A 21346-nucleotide genomic window follows, 5' to 3' on the forward strand; every position below is an offset into this window, starting at 1 on the left:
GCCAGTATGAAAATTAGATTTGGCTACGGTGTAATTTTTGAATTTTTTGTTTATGAGTATCATTGTAATGTGGTTGAGCACCGTCCTTTTGAAATACATACTCTTGAGTGCCTTGTACAAATCATTTATTAGAAGAAAGAAAGAAATACATTTATTTCCAGCCATAAGCAATACATTGAACAGCCATAGTAACTATGTATAGAAATGAGATCCTCGCATGGGTCGTAACCTGTGCGCGAGAATCGAGTCCAATCAGTCCACATTCAGTAACTAAGTGATATATCAACAATTAGCAGCAATTTTACACATTCTCTGATTAAAGTGGAAATAACAGAAGCAATATATGTGGCCGCACAGACTGTGGCTCTAACTATAGCAAGGCACAAATATGTATTAAAACTGTAAACCATATGGGGCATAAAATCGTTTGACCTGCGTAACTCATTTCCAAATAGCAAACATTCCACGCACGATTGATTTCATAAACAGAAACAAACACAAGGTTTACCTAGTACCACCTAATTTGCGAATACACCCATCCTTTCTAGAGGTCACACACATGCCAACTCACACACACACACACGCGCGCGCACACACACACACGCACACGCACGCACGCATACACACACACACGCACACACACACACGCACGCACACGCACGCACGCACACACGCACGCACGCATACACACAGACAGACACCACATACACAGACACAAGCGCAATCACATGCACGCAAAACAGGCACACACACACAAAAACAGGCTGACACAGACAAACAGACACCCACACACAAAAACCGAGATACGTAAGTACCCCGGCATTTAAGTTGCCCTGTAAGTGGACTTAAAGAGATTATCTATCCCTGTTCTACCTAATTCTACTAGCCAATTATTAACTATTTTCTTATATTGAATAGTAACTGCATGGACCGGGGGTTTTTCATTTGGTGGGGTAATTTTGAGAAAAACAGTACTAGCTATAATAAGTGTCTGTAAAATTTATGGATTTATTGATTCTTGGTGTATAATACCCGAGTTAATCTGATTTCTTGTAACGTACGGGTGGTTGGTTTTTTTTGAAAAATATTTTCTTGATTTTTAAAAATATATAAGATTATTGTTCTTGCATATAAACTGAGTTATATTAAAAAACCTTGAACTCATTAAATTAATAATTCAGATGAGTAACTAGTTGGTTTTTGTAATGCCGCTTTCATAATGGCTTTCTGTGAAGTATGTAATGGTAGAAGAATAGTTTTATATGCTCCGCCCCAAGCAATGATACCAAATTGTAATAATGATTGTACATATGCGTGATAAACTGTTTTCATCAGAGCTGGTGTTAATATTTTATTAAGAACAGAAAATATATAAATAAAACTTTCTCAATCTGTTCTTTAACAATTGCACATGAGCTGTCCACTTAAGTCTACTATCAAATATTACACCGAGGTACTTGTAATCTGACACTCTTTCAACAGTTTCGCAGTCACAATCATTCTGGCCTGCACAAGTATGGAGTTTCAAGGTAAGGTTCACAGGATCTCCGTCAGCTCTCAATGATATTGCCATACACTTGGTTTTATGTAAATTGACCGTGAGCTGATTTTGGTCAAAACCATTGCTTGACAGTGCGCAGCCCCCCGCTCCGCCGCTCCATATGCTTCCCCCCAGCTGGATCCCTCAAACAACAAGGCTGTGTCATCTGCATATAGAAAGATCTGGCCATCTAAAAGGTTAATTTTACCAATATTGTTTATATAAATTAGAAACAAAAGTGGGTCCTAATGTACTACCTTGAATAACACCATATTCAACCTGTTTTGTTAAACTGTGATTGCCTAAAATTGAGACAACCTGATATCTCTCGCTTAGGTAATTTTTAAACCATTCCAAAGTCGTACCTCTAACACCTATACAAACTAATTTTTTTACTAGTAAACTCTTCTATTGACTGTGTCAAAAGGCTTTGGCTAGATCTATGAATACTATTAATACTTTCTTATTACGGCCCAACTGCATCATGAATATTTTTTGTAAATGAAAATAAGTTATCATTCAGGTTTTTATCACTCCGAAAGCCAAATTGGTTTCCATACAGAAATCCATGATTCGTCACGTAATTTTGAAATTGTGGAGCAGTGCAGATTCGCATCATGACTTAGTATTTAACACCGGTTAAGTCGCGATCAATAAAGAATGGCCCAACTCGATGGATGAATTTAGGACAGGGACTGAAGAGGCATGCCACCTTTATTTATTTTTTCAGGAAATACATAATAGCCATTTTGTATATCTCATCAGCAGTAACATTAGAGACCTCTAGTTTTTTTCCATTCTATTCTGTATTTGTACAATGACTTAAAAATAATGTTTCACTTACAAGGGGTTCTTCTAATTTTGATTTACCCCAAACTACCCCATTTGAGGGTAGGGTATCAAAGTATTATTATAATATACTTTTTCATGTATTTTTATGTTAATAACATTATGCAGAAAAATACAGTAAATATTTATACTTTATACAAATAAACTATCTAAAACTTAATGTCTTTCATACTGAAACTTCTGACAAATCATAAAATGGGTTTTTGAGAAGCTAGTTGTACATTTTGACTATCACTAGTAGAATGTTTTTTCAATTTGTCCAAAAACAAAAGTTTCTTTCATTTGGTCCAGTTCCCCACTATACCAATCATTTTGATTTCGACCTTTAATCTCTCTAATAATTGTGGAACTTTTTTTTAAGATTATCTTTATCAGAAAAATGCATGAACAAAGTTTTGGGCAGAGAATACTCTTCCATTATTAGTTAGGTATTCTAATCATGTAACACCAAATTGTTTGTCAGATCATCAATCAAGGATTTTGGAAGAATTAAAACAAAAGGTGTCACTTGTACTTCTGGATTTAGCAAGGTTTTAGATGTTTTAGACAAAGTATTCTTTTGAATATTTAAAATAAGCCCATTATGATCCGAGAAAGAAAAATCAAAGATGTTACATGAAATAACCTGATATAGGCAGATTAAAAAAACATTATCAAAACAGTGGGCTCCCCAGGTTGGTCATTGATGCATAATACACATGTATGTCAAACTTTACATTCATAGGTTACCGGGAAGTTTACAAAACAAAACGTAGTTGTTATAGGGGTTGCAACTCCCATGTAAACCCGTATTCTGGGTTTATCTTCTTTAATATACTTTTTGTAATCTATTTATATGTTAAGAAACGTATGTGTGAAATTTAAACTTTTTTTGGACAGCAGGAAGATGAAACATAACAATATAGTTTTTCTAGGATTTGCAATTATATTTTAGCCGGTATGGTAGTTAATCTTCATGAAGATGCTCTTGTTGTTCTTTGTAAGTCATGAGGCACGTGTGTGCCACATAGGACATAGGGAAGTTGTAAAAACAAAAAGAAGTTCTAAGAATTACAAGCACATATCAACCCCTAGGGTTGGATTATATTTATGAAAGATGTAGTTATTGTTATTTATAATACACCGTATAATTAAAAAAAAATATGTAAAGCACCCAGGAGCAAACGATATAAGGCAGAAATCCCAGAATGGTTTACCAGAAAGGAGTTCACTTTAGTTCAGATATGAAAAAGTCGAACTTGTAGTGACAGTCAAGCTCCCTGTGATACAGCTAATATAGGTTCAAATTAAAGAAAATATCGCAAAAATAAGAAGCTGTTCACTATTACTTGTATCACAAAATTTGCAAAGAAGCTTTGGAAAAGACTACACCTGATTGTTGGATAACAATTGTAGAGAATTGTGTGTAAACAAAACTGTCGATGTTTTATGTTATGTGTTTGACACTTGGGGGCAAGTTGGTATGTTTCATTATTCCGGCAAAGTTACTGTGTACCTCGCTTGTCCTGCACCCTCACTCACAAGTAAAAACAATTAGTAATAAACATTGTGTGATTTATAAATAAATACAAGTCTAATGAGTTTCCAAAAAAACTTGTTACGCCTTTAATTATTAACTATAACTTTCAATTATCAGTATGTCGTTCTTTAAGAGACATACAACAAATGATATAATTTTAACTGTAATTATTTTTTTATTGTGAGGAGTTGAACTGAAGAAAGCATAATTTAAAACAAAAAACTGCGTTTTTCTTCATATTTTTGAATATCACAATCAATAAAAATCCCTAAAATATATTTTTCTTTCGCTATAATATATGGATTAATACTACCTAAACAGTAAAACTTTTTACCAATGTAATATAGGTGTATATTTTAATATGGTAGACGTTTGAAGTGAGATGTTTGTGAGCGTGAGAGGTCGCCGGGATCCGGTGACAATAACATATATAAATTCCCAAAATTCAGAGCTCTCCTAGAATCCTAGTTTAATTTTCATGCCAATATGTATATTAAATAACTAACAATTTATAATTTGACATAGAGCATTGTGTATGCTGTTGTGGTATCTGACATTTTCATAAGGTTGTTTTAAAGATTTATGTTTTATTGTGATCCACTTTGTATTTTCAGAATCACATTTTTTAACATTCCATTTGAATTTTGTAGTGTTATTAATGAGGTGAGTAAATCTATATTTAAGCCTGATTTATTTTATATTTAATATATAGGCCAAAGTTAATCGCTTTTGTATCACCTCAATTGAAGTAAAGTGCATGTCCTCAATCTCATTGAAACTGAGTTTTGTTTACTGAAACATTATAAGCCAGGAGGGAGTTCAACCACCCGCAATATGTAAACTCCACAGTCAAATCCATTTTCCTGTTGTGGTCAATAATAAACTGATTATCTTCCACTCCAGTTAAATAATAAATCAGTTTGTTAGCAACGGTTTGTGCCGAAGGCATATTGTGACCTTTCAAGGAGTCATAATGATGAAATCTATATTGTAGTTTAACGTAAACTAAATTACTCCAGTGAGAGCCTCCTGAGGAATAATCAAAATATCCAGTTTAGGAAGGTTGACAGGTTCTAAGAAATATGTACATTGATCATTATTGGAGCACTTCATATAAGGATAACAAGTTCACCCTCCTCCCTCTCCCACAGCCCAAGAATGGCTCAATCTGATCAGTTCCGCTACACCCTGTATAATACATTCTGACACAATTACGTTGTATTGTAATATTTTACAAACATATTTGAAAGAAATGTAAATGCCCTCCCCACTTCCGGTAATAATACTGGACGAGGCGATTACAGGTACATCTTACTTATTTCTGCATCTCTTAGATTTAACCAATAAGAAATAATGTGTAGTATACAAAGCGATTTAATTTTAATTTTTCTTAGATGCTGTGACAAATGTACAGGATGGTTTCATGGAGACTGTATGAACGTTACACAGCAACAAGCAAAGCGCATTGAGCATTGGTTTTGTCCTGTAAGTCTTTTTTACATACACAAAATTGTAGAATATATTAGTTTAAGATGGCCTGATTTTTAGTTATTGGCAGATTTTTGAGACCAATAGTTTTACTATTACAACAAGTATAATATGTAAAAGAATACAACTAACATTTAAAATTGATTGTTAGCCATGTTAGGTTTGGTGAGGGTCAAAATGGCAGGGTTAACAATACTTTTCTGAGATTACATTTTTTAATTCATTGTGGTTAGCCCAGGATCGATTTTAAGGACTAAAAATATAATAGGTTATATCCTACTGTCAATTCAATCCAATCATGTTTTGAAGGTTAACCTTCATCGTCATCAGTGGTGTTGGTAGTCATTTTTTAAGAGAGGTGAATTCACCATCAATGGAGGGTACATGAGGTCTCATGTTTTCCAATCCAATAATTCTGTATAATCTGTAGCACGAAAGTTTATTAGAAAGAAACTACATTAGAACATCTCTTGTCTTTGTCTCCTGTAACACAATCTTGAAGTGTCATCTGTTATCCGATACTATCACTAACGGCATGTTCCCCAGAAGGCAAAAATAGATATTTCTTGCAATAATTAAGAATCGATAACTGTTTTAATGCTGTCAGGTTATGCTCTGTTTTCACAACTTTCAATATCTGTTTGGCCCATATTTTGCTGAATTGTATATATTCCTAACAAAGCAGACAGTACAACATGTGCTCATGATACAATCCACTGGTGTCTTAGTGTGACTCACTTGGGATATATTAGGTACAGTAGTAATACTCAGTTGGAGCCAGGTTAGCCAATGGGAGTGTCAGACAAAGTGTCCAGTCTGAAAGGTACAAATAGGGTTACAGAGAGTGATGTAGATCCTTTGGTGTCGGAGTGTGACTCACTTGGGATATATATTAGGTACAGGAGTAATACTCAGTTGGAGCCAGTTTAACCAAAGGGAGTGTCAGACAAAGTGTCCAGTCTGAAAGGTACAAATAGGGTTACAGAGAGTGATGTAGATCCTTTGGTGTCTTAGTGTGACTCACTTGGGATATATTAGGTACAGTAGTAATACTCAGTTGGAGCCAGGTTAGCCAATGGGAGTGTCAGACAAAGTGTCCAGTCTGAAAGGTACAAATAGGGTTACAGAGAGTGATGTAGATCCTTTGGTGTCGGAGTGTGACTCACTTGGGATATATTAGGTACAGGAGTAATACTCAGTTGGAGCCAGTTTAACCAAAGGGAGTGTCAGACAAAGTGTCCAGTCTGAAAGGTACAAATAGGGTTACAGAGAGTGATGTAGATCCTTTGGTGTCTTAGTGTGACTCACTTGGGATATATTAGGTACAGTAGTAATACTCAGTTGGAGCCAGGTTAGCCAATGGGAGTGTCAGACAAAGTGTCCAGTCTGAAAGGTACAAATAGGGTTACAGAGAGTGATGTAAATCCTTTGGTGTCGGAGTGTGACTCACTTGGGATATATTAGGTACAGTAGTAATACTCAGTTAGAGCCAGTTTAACCAAAGGGAGTGTCAGACAAAGTGTCCAGTCTGAAAGGTACAAATAGGGTTACAGAGAGTGATGTAGATCCTTTGGTGTCTTAGTGTGACTCACTTGGGATATATTAGGTACAGTAGTAATACTCAGTTGGAGTCAGGTTAACCAACGGGAGTGTCAGACAAAGTGTCCAGTCTGAAAGGTACAAATAGGGTTACAGAGAGTGATGTAGATCCTTTGGTGTCTTAGTGTGACTCACTTGGGATATATTAGGTACAGTAGTAATACTCAGTTGGAGCCAGGTTAGCCAATGGGAGTGTCAGACAAAGTGTCCAGTCTGAAAGGTACAAATAGGGTTACAGAGAGTGATGTAGATCCTTTGGTGTCTTAGTGTGACTCACTTGGGATATATTAGGTACAGTAGTAATACTCAGTTGGAGCCAGGTTAGCCAATGGGAGTGTCAGACAAAGTGTCCAGTCTGAAAGGTACAAATAGGGTTACAGAGAGTGATGTAGATCCTTTGGTGTCTTAGTGTGACTCACTTGGGATATATTAGGTACAGTAGTAATACTCAGTTGGAGCCAGGTTAGCCAATGGGAGTGTCAGACAAAGTGTCCAGTCTGAAAGGTACAAATAGGGTTACAGAGAGTGATGTAAATCCTTTGGTGTCGGAGTGTGACTCACTTGGGATATATTAGGTACAGTAGTAATACTCAGTTGGAGTCAGGTTAACCAACGGGAGTGTCAGACAAAGTGTCCAGTCTGAAAGGTACAAATAGGGTTACAGAGAGTGATGTAAATCCTTTGGTGTCGGAGTGTGACTCACTTGGGATATATTAGGTACAGGAGTAATACTCAGTTGGAGTCAGGTTAACCAACGGGAGTGTCAGACAAAGTGTCCAGTCTGAAAGGTACAAATAGGGTTACAGAGAGTGATGTAGATCCTTTGGTGTCGGAGTGTGACTCACTTGGGATATATTAGGTACAGTAGTAATACTCAGTTGGAGTCAGGTTAACCAACGGGAGTGTCAGACAAAGTGTCCAGTCTGAAAGGTACAAATAGGGTTACAGAGAGTGATGTAGATCCTTTGGTGTCTTAGTGTGACTCACTTGGGATATATTAGGTACAGTAGTAATACTCAGTTGGAGCCAGGTTAACCAATGGGAGTGTCAGACAAAGTGTCCAGTCTGAAAGGTACAAATAGGGTTACAGAGAGTGATTGTAGATCCTTTGGTGTCTTAGTGTGACTCACTTGGGATATATTAGGTACAGTAGTAATACTCAGTTGGAGCCAGGTTAACCAATGGGAGTGTCAGACAAAGTGTCCAGTCTGAAAGGTACAAATAGGGTTACAGAGAGTGATGTAGATCCTTTGGTGTCTTAGTGTGACTCACTTGGGATATATTAGGTACAGTAGTAATACTCAGTTGGAGTCAGGTTAACCAACGGGAGTGTCAGACAAAGTGTCCAGTCTGAAAGGTACAAATAGGGTTACAGAGAGTGATGTAGATCCTTTGGTGTCTTAGTGTGACTCACTTGGGATATATTAGGTACAGTAGTAATACTCAGTTGGAGACAGGTTAACCAATGGGAGTGTCAGACAAAGTGTCCAGTCTGAAAGGTACAAATAGGGTTACAGAGAGTGATGTAGATCCTTTGGTGTCTTAGTGTGACTCACTTGGGATATATTAGGTACAGTAGTAATACTCAGTTGGAGCCAGGTTAACCAATGGGAGTGTCAGACAAAGTGTCCAGTCTGAAAGGTACAAATAGGGTTACAGAGAGTGATGTAGATCCTTTGGTGTCTTAGTGTGACTCACTTGGGATATATTAGGTACAGTAGTAATACTCAGTTGGAGACAGGTTAGCCAATGGGAGTGTCAGACAAAGTGTCCAGTCTGAAAGGTACAAATAGGGTTACAGAGAGTGATTTAGATCCTTTGGTGTCTTAGTGTGACTCACTTGGGATATATCAGGTACAGTAGTAATACTCAGTTGGAGCCAGGTTAACCAATGGGAGTGTCAGACAAAGTGTCCAGTCTGAAAGGTACAAATAGGGTTACAGAGAGTGATGTAGATCCTTTGGTGTCTTAGTGTGACTCACTTGGGATATATGAGGTACAGTAGTAATACTCAGTTGGAGTCAGGTTAACCAACGGGAGTGTCAGACAAAGTGTCCAGTCTGAAAGGTACAAATAGGGTTACAGAGAGTGATGTAGATCCTTTGGTGTCGGAGTGTGACTCACTTGGGATATATTAGGTACAGGAGTAATACTCAGTTGGAGTCAGGTTAACCAACGGGAGTGTCAGACAAAGTGTCCAGTCTGAAAGGTACAAATAGGGTTACAGAGAGTGATGTAGATCCTTTGGTGTCGGAGTGTGACTCACTTGGGATATATTAGGTACAGGAGTAATACTCAGTTGGAGTCAGGTTAACCAACGGGAGTGTCAGACAAAGTGTCCAGTCTGAAAGGTACAAATAGGGTTACAGAGAGTGATGTAGATCCTTTGGTGTCGGAGTGTGACTCACTTGGGATATATTAGGTACAGGAGTAATACTCAGTTGGAGTCAGGTTAACCAACGGGAGTGTCAGACAAAGTGTCCAGTCTGAAAGGTACAAATTGGGTTACAGAGAGTGATGTAGATCCTTTGGTGTCTTAGTGTGACTCACTTGGGATATATTAGGTACAGTAGTAATACTCAGTTGGAGCCAGGTTAACCAACGGGAGTGTCAGACAAAGTGTCAGTCTGAAAGGTACAAATGGTCTTTAAATACTTAAATCTCTTTTCTTTACAGTGATAACTTCAGATCGGATTGGTAAGAAATCTACAGATTGAAGATTCTACCATATATACAGGTGTATTCCTATTGTTACAGAGAGTGATGTCACTGTAGAATTAATATTGCTCGTGAGGTTCAGCCAACTGCGTGTGGTATGGTACACACTATTTGCCATCCGACTAAAGTGGATGAAATGACAGACCAAGTTTAATAAAACTTGGTAGTTTAGTTGAAGTTGTAGGAGAGATTCAAAAGTTAAATTTGTACTACAAGTTAATTATATGTTTGTAGATTGGACAGTAAGAGCAATAACCATTCCTTCATTCAGATAGTTCAGTGGCTGTCAGTGGTATTTATTGATTTATTGTAATTTTTGAAAAAAGTATTTATACTCCTTGTTTACCAATTCACCATAAAAGTTTTTCTGTTATTCTTTACATCTAAAACAAATTTTAAAAATTGATGTTGTTTATTTTTTTAGAAATGTGTTTTGAGTATCTGTGATGGTGCGCAGAATTTACAGAACATAAGTTCAAAGAACAAATGCAAGACACAGAAGAGAACAAGTGATCGAAGTTAGTATGACATTACATACATTTATTCATATATTTTCAAAAGTATTTTTGATTCTAGGACTATTGAAGAAGTTCACTCTACTATTATTATTTTCGTATTTTTTATATAATAACTTAGTTAAAAAAATTCATAACTTATCTTTTCTTTTTTAGGAGTTAAAACAGAACAAATCTAACCATTATATGTTACTGCAATACCAAGAAATTGGACTATATAGAGACTTATACATAAAATGAATATGCCTATAATTTCCAAAGCAAAGGAAAACCGCATTTTAATGACATAGAGTAGCCTACACATAAGATTTATTAGGATGCAATTTAAATTAAGTTTTAAATAAATTATTGTTTTTCATCTAAAGCTCATAATACTACGTACCACTTTCATAACAGGTGTTCAAAAAATCAGTCCTTGTACTTCAATACACTTAGCAGCTCGCTTTCTGATTGATCGAGTTATCCTCCGCAACGCTGCACGATTGTTTTTTATTTGTGCGGCGGGATCTTCAATTCGATTTATTAACTCTTCACGTGTATTTACTTTTTCCTGGTACACCAGGTTCTTCATCCAACCCCATATACAGAAATCTAATGGAGTTAGATCTGGTGATCTTGGTGGCCAAGTGTGTGGTCCACCGCGACCAATCCATCGCCCGGGAAACTGCTCGTTTAAGTGCATTGTTACATTATGGGAAAAGTGGGCAGGGGCACCATCATGTTGATAAATAATATTGCACCTTGCTGCTAATGGAACATCTTCAAATAATTAGTGGTAGTTGTTCTGTAAGGAATTCTAGGTACATGCGGGAATTTAGATGTCCTCGGAGAATGAATGGCCCTATTAATTGATCATGAATGATTCCACACCATACATTTACACTAAATCTGTGTTGAAAGTTGCGCACGGATTGTACTATGTGGATTTCCCTCTGCCCAAGTGTGTTCATTGTGAAGGTTGTTGACGCCATCTCGGGTAAATTGAGCTTCATCAGTGAATAAAATGGTTCTATGATGTTGACGGTTTCTAATTAACCAGTTGCAAAATTCCAATCGAAGAGGAGGAATCTGTTGGTTGAATAATTTGAACTTGTTGTTTATGGTAAGGGAACATGCTATTTTTGCGCAAAGTTCTCCATACTTCAGACTGAGACACTGCGAATCGCCTAGAAAGACGCCGTGTACTGACACCCAGGACTGCGTTCAGTAGCCATGATTATAGCCTCTTCCATATCTACATTATTCTGGGCAGGGCGATCCCGATAATTATTAATAATAGGAAGTTTACCTGTTACTCTTAGGGTACAAAATGATCCACTGATCGTTTTTGGGTTTGGAACTCTGCGATTAGGAAATCGTCTTCGATATTCTGCAGTAGCAGCGGTTTGCATTTCCGTCACAAACGCCTAAGACAAATACCATGTCGGCATATTCTTCCGTTGTAAATAACAAAGGCATTGCAATTGTGATAGTAAGTTACTTTAAAATACACTTCACTAACAAACGAATAGTAAATTAATTGTATTAAATTGCACTCATTAAACTAGTACAGAATTGGTAACAAATAATTTGGATTCCTCAATAAATTGCAGTGTATTGTTGAACAGCTGATTTGTGATACCAACTTATATATTTTACCTTCTGTAAAGCTAACGTGACAAAGATATGTAGGTACATGATGTAACCATTTGGATAGTCCTAAAAAGTAATAGTATTATTGTTTTTTAGTTGAGCATTAATCTATTAAAATCGTATTTACAATTGTATGCTAATCAATTATTTGTGTACCTTATATCATTACATTACGGTGTTTATTTACTAAATACGTATTTCTTGCTTGGTAGGAATGTTTGTTGTAAAATTAAATTCCAGAAACTAATACTTCGCTGTTAATAGCCATGTGGCACATAATTTTATTCAGAATTAAATTTTCTGCAAGTTTCTTTGTAAAAATGTGGGTCTTCAATGCCTATTTAACAAAATAATTGTCCGTTAAACCTTAAAAAAGTGTTTTCAAAAATTATTTTATTTCTGTTTTTTGTAGTATAACAAAAAAACTAAATGAGATACAGCTATGAGATGAACTTTATTCAATTTCTCATCTAAAAATCCGTTAGAAAAAGTTGCATTCGCCTATAAATATCTCTTCATAAACACGCGGGCAAATCATCATTTGACCTCCTGCACACAATTTTTGGTGAAATATTCAATTGGCCATAACCCAGTAAGGAAGCATTTCCGGACCCATGTTTTATAGGAACTTTTTTCTTTATTTTTTATAGTACAATCAGCTCAGAAAGTGCCGGTAACACTAACCGAATCACCCTGTATATATATATACAGTATATATATATATATATTTATATATATCAGGTGTGTTCAAAAAAGTAATGACAATTTTTAATTCACTGGATTGGAGAGTTCAATTGTCAGATTTAAAAATTTATATTGGTACACTTGCCCTAAAGTATAATAAAATTTCAAACTGAATTTACTGTTTACTTTTCAAGAATTGTTTAGTATTTAGATCAAATAATTTGTCTAAAATTTGTGTAAAAAATGAAATAACGTGTTGGAAATGTTAACAAAGGCCTATAGTGAGTTTGTTATGAGGTTTACAAGTGGTATAAATGTTCCAAAGATAGCAGAGAAGACAAAGATGACAAATGCTCCTCCAGAAATCACATCACAACCGATGAAAACGTGAAAAAAACATTCACGTTGTTGGTGCCATGTGATGTAGTTTAAGTATTTGGATTATGATGTGTTGCCCAAGTTTGGTGATGCCATACGATAAAGTCGCAAATGTGAGGTTGATTTAATCAATTGGGCGTGTTGAACTATGTTATACGACATGGTTATACTGTATTAACATGAGCACGTGGTGACTATCATGTGTTGAAAACCAATGTCATTTATTCGTATTAATAATTTGTGTTCACTACAAATATTGCTTGTTCTTATTTGTAGAATTTTAAATGAGATCAATCAATAACACGATGGAAAAGCAATTCCAATGAGGTCCAGTCAGTAAAAACCCTGTATTCCTCAATTATATCATGACCAGGTTAATACATGTGGTGTCTTACATGTTTCACTCAATTAAATGTATATTTTGTACTTCCACATAATTTCAATCACCATCTCACTTGCTTTAACATGTGATCGAATTCAATCAAAACAAAATTTTACAAGAACATGTGCTTTCTTTCACGAAGACATCAATGCATGTCCTCTCACATTCACAGCTGAGGCAAGGAGAAGGACAAAGCTGAGCAATGCGCTTTAACTGTCCTGGTCTATAGAGCTCTTCCAGCCTCTAACTTAAACTTATACATTTTACTTTAGTTTTAGTTATACCAAATAGTTATACCAATAGTTTTCAAATTTCTGTATTGATTATCTTAATTAAATAGCTCGAATTGATTCCAGTATAAAGTTGACTTGTCTTTTGCTTCATTAAGTATTTTAAACTTACATGTGATGAAAAACATAACATCTGATTTGCTTTATCAGCTGGTTATGGTACACGACAACTTCCGTTTATCGATCTTGCTGCTAACCATTTGAAATTGACAGCAAAATTTTGTTTCAAAATTGTTTAATTTTTATACAAATTGCTTTTGCACCCACCTTGATAATGTACCTACCCACACTTCATTGCTTGTTCATGAATTTTTGGCTAAAAATAGTAGTGTAAAGATGTCCCCGGCTCCACATTCTCCAGACATGGCTCAAGGTGACCTTTTTATTTACAAAAATAATGAAAACCTTAAAGGGCTGTTGTTTTATAAGTATAAATGGCATTAAAAGTGCATCACTGAAAGAGCTTAAGGCCATCCCTAAGATCGAATTTGAAAAGTGTTTTTGCTAGCACAAGTTTCTAAGATCTAATGGGGACTATTCCGAAGGTGACAACATTAATGTAGACGAATAAATCAATATATTTTTCAAAAAAGAATAAAGTCCTGTTACTTTTTGAACGTACCTCATATATCCTCTTCTTTGTTTAAAGTTTGTTTTTGACAATGGAAGGTTAGAAAGTATAATAGGATTTTGGACATTTGCCATATTTTTATGTTATCAAATGTAACACTATTTTGAGGATTTTAAATTTACCTTCTTCATCAGGTGAAAGAAATTTAGTGTATAAAAAAGTAGTTAAAGATTTCCATTAAAAAGCAATATCTGACGACAGCTTGAGGTCCAGACAGGAGGAAATGAACCCAGATGTTGTCACTGCACATAAGTAAAGAGCACAAACGTCACACCACATAAGCAATAGTGGATCATGGAAACAAAATCAATGTGTTTGGTTGTAGGCCTCAATGTTGTGGCGTGTGTACAAATTTTCTTGGTTGACGTTGGTTTTATGGTTGAAATCTTTTAAGGTTTCCCTAAATTATGGTACCCAAAGTGAGCTAACCTAAACCGAAAGTCAGAAGCATAGTCTGGTGGACGGAACAAAATATGTTGTGGTCGGACTGCGGTGTGACTCGTGATACTGTAACAAATTACGTACCTGGAGGACGAGTGTGGTGTTCGGGAGGATGCCCAGTGAGGACAGCGTGTTATAGTCGCCGTTCAGCTCCTTACCGTCCAGAGTGCTGTGACTCGCGATACTGTAACAAATGACGTACCTGAAGGACGAGTGTGGTGTTCGGGAGGATGCCCAGTGAGGACAGCGTGTTAAAGTCGCCGTTCAGCTCCTTGCCGTCCAGAGTGCTGTGACTCGCGATACTGTAACAAATGACGTACCTGAAGGACGAGTGTGGTGTTCGGGAGGATGCCCAGTGAGGACAGCGTGTTAAAGTCGCCGTTTAGCTCCTTACCGTCCAGAGTGCTGTGACTCGCGATACTGTAACAAATGACGTACCTGGAGGAAGAGTGTGGTGTTCGGGAGGATGCCCAGTGAGGACAGGGTGTTATAGTCGCCGTTCAGCTCCTTGCCGTCCAGAGTGCTGTGACTCGCGATACTGTAACAAATGACGTACCTGGAGGAGGAGTGTGGTGTTCGGGAGGATGCCCAGTGACAGTGGTTTGTCTGCTAATTTTATATATGAAGCCTCAATAACTTTACATTTGAAGAAATTCTTCTTGTGGTGTATTTTTTTTTTTGTCCTGAGGGAAAAGGACAGTTTGTCCCGCGCTTAGTCCTAAAAGAACCTTACGCCTCCCTCACTTTAATTTTGTGTCCTCTAAGTCTGAGGCTTTTGCAAAAACCGATCAGATTTGAGGGCTCCTGTTCTCTGATGTCCTTGGGGCTGAAGAGATATGCAGGAATCTTATATTGTGTGTATTATGTTGGCTTCATCTCATTTCATGTGAAGATTTTCAGATCAGTATACTGAACCAATATACTGAACCATCTTAAACTTTTGCCACTAGCTCTTTTTTCGTCTTTTCTTTATGTTTTTTTAACTCTTACATTTAGTGTTCATTTTTCTCACCTATGTATTCTCTATTACAAGAATATGTTGTACTGTAAACATAGTTCTTTGAGTCCTTTGTGTCATTTTTTGGTTTGATTATTCCGAGACTTTATCTAAGACGGTTTTGAATTCTAAAAGCGGTTCTAATATTATATAATAAAGCGGTTTATTATTATATATAAAGTATTATTATTGTGTAAAGCGGTTCTGTCTACTCTTCTAATTGTCTCTTAAAATAATCCGGCACAAAAAGGATTGATATATACATGAATTTTTTGTTGATTACAATATTTGTCTAAAAAGTTTTTTCTATTGTTTCTTTTCCACTTATGTAAGACAACAGAAGATATTCATTTTATAAGATCTAATTCAACATTGTGTTTATTTCTTCTTTTAACCCATCTTTTCCTGACTACAGCTCTTTTCTCTGTCAGAGTACTCCTTTGCGACTCCTTTGACAGAGTTTTGATGGGCTGAATAAAAAAAATAAGCTCTCCCTGTAAAACTTTTATCAACACAAACGTGAACAATGGTCCTGATTCTCTGAACATTTCTATTAAAGAACTTGAACATAGCCTAACTGAGAACAACTTTTTTGAAAACACGGCCAGTGAAGAGGGAAAGCTTGAAATGGCTGCAAAAATAGACTCTGTACTACTCAATGAGAATAATACCTTGAAGGAAACAGGATTTTTCCGGACATTTGCCATTGTTCAGTGAAACAAGAAATCAGTAACACTACGTTTCGTGCACTACGTGCAATCTGATCTCTTCTTCAGGTAATAACTAACCTAATACATAATTACAAACTAGGTTAAAATAAACAAATCATACCAAAGCGTTGTGGCACGCTGAAGTCAGGAATCACAACCACCATGTTGTTTGTCAATTTCACTAACTCTAGAAGCATGCACTTAATAAAAAACTATACACAACTCTAATCATTAAAACTGAACTACAGAATACAGGTCTCAATACGTCTGCATTCGTCTACCAACAACCTACGACTGATGTTCAGAACCCACCTGTTGAAATGCTACTGACCTCTATGGAACCCATATCAATTGAAGAAATAAGTAAAGTAATAGACTCACTGAAAACAAAATCCTCTTTTGGCTTAGAGGTTTATAAGAGGAAAGAGGAATTCTAAAATTTTGAAAAAATGAAGTAGTAGCGGTACCGCTTTTTCATATCACACAACTGTCTCTTCTGCATGGTACTCCCCTCAAGCATGAAAATTTCCAAAGTGATCCCTCTTCACAAAAAATCCAGTAAACACAAAAAAAAAACAGTAAAATTTTAGGCCAATATCTTTGATTCCTACTGAATCCAAAATCATTGAGAAAATTGTACTCTCTAGACTTTTCAAGCATCATCAACTAAACAACCTTTTGACAGAGAAACAGCATGGTTTTATTAAGGGACGATCCACCATGACTGCAATAGTTGATCTGTTTGAGCACATTGTTGACAACATCGAGGCTGGAAATAGTGTAGTGGGAGTGCAAATTGACTTGAGTAAGGCATTTGATTGTCTTGATTGTAAGAAAACTTTTTCATCTAGGAATCCAAGGAACAGCACTTTCATGGTTCTCAGCATACCTTTAAGGAAGACACCAGGTTGTAGAAGTGACTCAGACCATAAAAAGAGTTACTGCAATTTCAAGATCTGAGGTCCTGTCAATGGACCGTGGTGTACCACAGGGATTTGTGTTGGGGCCTGTACTTTTTATATTATTTACTAATGATTTTCCTAAGGTTTTACATTCATACAGTAATTTAGTCATCTATGTTGACGATTCTATGCTATTAACTGCCAATAGCTCAGTGGAAAATCTAGAAATAAATTCATACATTGCTGTTAACATTGATATGGGCTACTGTAGAAACAATGACTTGGTTTTCAATGAATCAAAGACAAAAAATTTTCATTTGGGAACAAGAAGAATGACATTTCAGATCTACCAAATCTTCAATCTGTCAGCTCAACCAATTATCTTGGAATCATTGTTGATAACAAACTCTCTTGGCTAAATCATATTGATAACTTATGCCTTAAGCTTAGCTCAGCAATTTATGCCATAAAAAGGACGAAAGCTCTAAGCATGACAAAAGCCACAATAACAGCCTATCATGCTCTGTTTGAAAGCCATATGAGATATGGCTTAGCGGTTTGGGGTGGTTCAACTGAAAGAAATCTCCAACGAATCATCATTCTTCAAAAATAGGCTCTAAGAATCATGGCTGGCTTGGGATTTAGAGAGAGCTGTAGAGGGTTATTCAAAGAGTGGAGGTTATAAACAGTAGTCAGTCTTTATATTGTAGAGTGTATTGTGATAGCTACAACTCATAATGTCCAACAGCACCAAGACATTCATTCTTACAATACTAGGCATGCCAATAACTTTACTTTGCCGATCCACAAGTTAACTCTCTCTTAAACAAAACCAACCTATGCTGGAGCAAAATTCTTCAATAATCTCCCTGACGAGCTGAAGAAAATGGAAGGAAGGAAGTTGAAGAAAAGCCTTCACTCCTAGTTCCAAGAGAGACACTTTTACTCAGTAAAAGAATTCTTGAATTGGAGAGCCAACTTGCAGAGAATGTGAAGACCTAGAATCAAGAATCATTTTATTGTCGTCCCACATTACAATGCCATGACAAAGTCAAAGAAATTAGATAATACTAGGTTTAGCACTTATGGTCATAAGTACATGTCAGAAAACATAAAAAACTAAATTAAAATACAATGTCAATACTGCCTGATAACATCTCATCAACAGAATAAAAAGCTTTTTTCTTAAGCCATCTTAAAACAACCATTTTTAAAAACTTTACACGTAATATCTCTACAGCCTAATGGTAACTTATTGAAGAGCTTTTTCCCAATATACAAATACATTTGCTGGTTTTGGTGAGTCTAACATATCTTAAATCTAGAAGATCTTGGTACCTTGTATTATAATTATGAGCGACACTTCTCAGGTTAAAAACATCGAGATTTTCCTTTACATATACCAAACATTGAAATATAAAAATACACGGCAAAGTAAGTATACCGTGTTCTACAAAAATAGGCCTACAAGAATCACTAGTACTGACATCAAAAACTGTGCATAAGGCCTTCTTTTGACATAAAAAAACCTCCTTGGCACCACTTGAATTGCCCCAAAGTAGGGCACCATACAAAAGGTGGGAATGAAACAGCGCAAAATATGCCTTAGTAACTATGGTAGAGCTAGTACAAATTTTAAGTCTTTTCAGTAAAAAAATTACTCGAGACAGGCGAGAACAAAGAGCATCAGTATGACTTCTCCAAGTAAGCCTAGAATCTAAATTAATTCCCAGTAACTTTATTGATTTATTGTCAGAGTATTTCCTTAAACTAAAAACAATATGCTCTGTCTTATCCTCATTAACATATAGGCAGTTGGCATCAAACCAAAGGTAAGACCTTTCCCTCATATAATTTAATACTACAGAATTAATGTCAGATAGCTTATTAGAACACATTAGTGTGGTGTCGTCAGCATAAAGAACACTCTTATTAGGTACAAAATTGGGAAGGTCGTTTATAAAAACTATAAACAGAAAGGGACCCAGGACAGAACCCTGGGGAACCCCACCTAGGCAGCTAATGACAACAAACCTGGCAAAAATTTTAAGATACTATGTATTTGACGCCCTTTTTTCTTGATGAATGTGAAAATAAAGAAATTCTTGTCTTGTCTTAGATATTGGCCCGTGTGTGTTTTCTTACCATAAACTGTTGTCTTAAGGACTTCCCTATCTCTTACTCACTACACATAGATACAGAAAGGGGCGAAGGATGTTGATTGCTCTATGACCAACCAATAAGGCTGTGATAAACATAAAGAGCAGTATGTACATTTGTTTTAATATTCTAAGGATATAAAAACCAGCCCCTCCCACACCAGGTAACTTGTGTACAAACTTTCAAGCTTCCAGAATACAAGATTACATTCAGTTACATTAGGTTTTGGAAAGTAAATATTGGGGTTTAAGGCATTATTTATATCATTTGACGTAAAATTATAGATTATACAAAGGCTATTCAGAAAGTATAGAACATTTCCACCTGATTGTCGGGAAGTAGTGCATTCAGTTTAAAAATGGCAGAACAAACGTTCATGATCAAGAGAAGAGTGGATGTCCGAGCATTGTGACTCACGAGGTGGTCGCCAAAGTTGACGAAAACATTTGTGAAAACCGCAGTTTCACAATATCTGAGCTTTCTCTGTTTCTCAAAAATTTCACGGACTTCCGCGGTACTGCGGCGTTGCAAAATCTTGGGAGAGCTGTCCAAAACAAGCGCAGAGGTAAATTGTCATCCAAAATTTTGCTTTTGTATGACAATGCCTGACCTCACACAGCAAACTGTAAGCAAAAAATCTTGAACTTTTCAACTGGGAAGTTTTTCCTCATCCCCCTACAGTCCTGATTTTATTCCAAGTGATTTTCATTTGTTCCAAAAAATGAAGACCTGGTTAGCAACACATCGTTTTAACAACAATGAGGAGCTCCAGGTACGTGTCACTGAGTGGCTGAGATCACAGGCGGCAGGATTCTATGACACAGGAATTTTAAAGCTTGTCCACCGCTATGATAAGTGGCTGAACTTGTATGGTGATTATGTAAAAAAGTAGTATTTTAGTCCCTATTTTACATGTATATAATAAAATGTTTTCCTTGTTCTTGGTTTTCTTTTTAAATTGCAAAATGTTATTAACTTTTAAATAGCTTTCGTACATCAAATGGAAGAGCAACCAAGAGTTTCATTGCTACACCTATTCCTCAATCTTCTTGTAGAAAGTGATTATTAGTAAAGATGGCAAGAAATGAACAGAAAGCTTTTTGTGTTTGCAAAGACTAAATTGGTAGTTAGAGTTTAACTCTCAAAGTTACATCTAAATCTTCAGTTGTGGCATATTATTTTACACCTACCGACAATACCATTTTTAATAATTATTTTAACCATAACCAATACTCTAATTATAACATGTCATATACTGTTTATTTTAAAAAAAAGACATGAAAATCTTTGAAATTTTATTTTAAAATTATTATTTTTCCAAAAATGTTTTAAATAACTAGAACACATTTTTATGTATTAATTTTATTGTAAAAGTAACTTTAAATATGTACAGCAATGGCCAACGTATGTTTTGTTTGAAATATCATTCTGATTTCAGAAATATACATTGTTTTGTATGTCTTTATCCTGAAAAAGTACATTTTTATGAAAATGTTTACAAGTATTAATTTATATAAAAATGTACTTTTTCTCTTTACTAAAAAATTAACTGATACCTAAATGGTCTATTACAGATAAATTTATACTACCAACTTGTGTTTAAAATGTAATACATACAGCCATATGTCATATTTATCACATGAAAAACTTCTTCGAAATTACCATTTTTTATTTTTTTGGAACATACAACAAACAAATAAAAATACCTATCTATGACAATTCAATATGCAATGCAGTTGTGGCATTAACTAAAAACTAAGAATTTATACAACCGACCTGTACTTATAATATGGTAAATACAAAACACAAGCTGTCCGCCTACAGACTTTGACCAGAAGTAACGTACTACAAATATAGAGGAAGCAAATCAAAATAAAATCCGACAAAACCGGTTTTAATGTGTAGATTCAA

The 21346-nt window shown here is 35.8% G+C and overlaps 1 protein-coding gene across 5 annotated transcripts in view; it reads left to right on the forward strand.

The window, feature by feature from the left end:
- The window catches only part of LOC124361726 (CXXC-type zinc finger protein 1-like), a 68220-nt gene that overhangs the window by 7909 nt on the left and 38965 nt on the right, over nucleotides 1-21346 (forward strand). For all 5 annotated transcript variants that reach the window (XM_046815666.1, XM_046815663.1, XM_046815664.1 and 2 more), the window contains 2 exons: nucleotides 5303-5393; nucleotides 10138-10231. In XM_046815666.1, coding sequence (XP_046671622.1) covers nucleotides 5303-5393; nucleotides 10138-10231 — 185 coding nt within the window. The remainder of the gene's footprint in view (nucleotides 1-5302; nucleotides 5394-10137; nucleotides 10232-21346) is intronic.

This window comes from Homalodisca vitripennis, chromosome 5, assembly GCF_021130785.1.
Source record: "Homalodisca vitripennis isolate AUS2020 chromosome 5, UT_GWSS_2.1, whole genome shotgun sequence".
NCBI lineage: Eukaryota > Metazoa > Arthropoda > Insecta > Hemiptera > Cicadellidae > Homalodisca > Homalodisca vitripennis.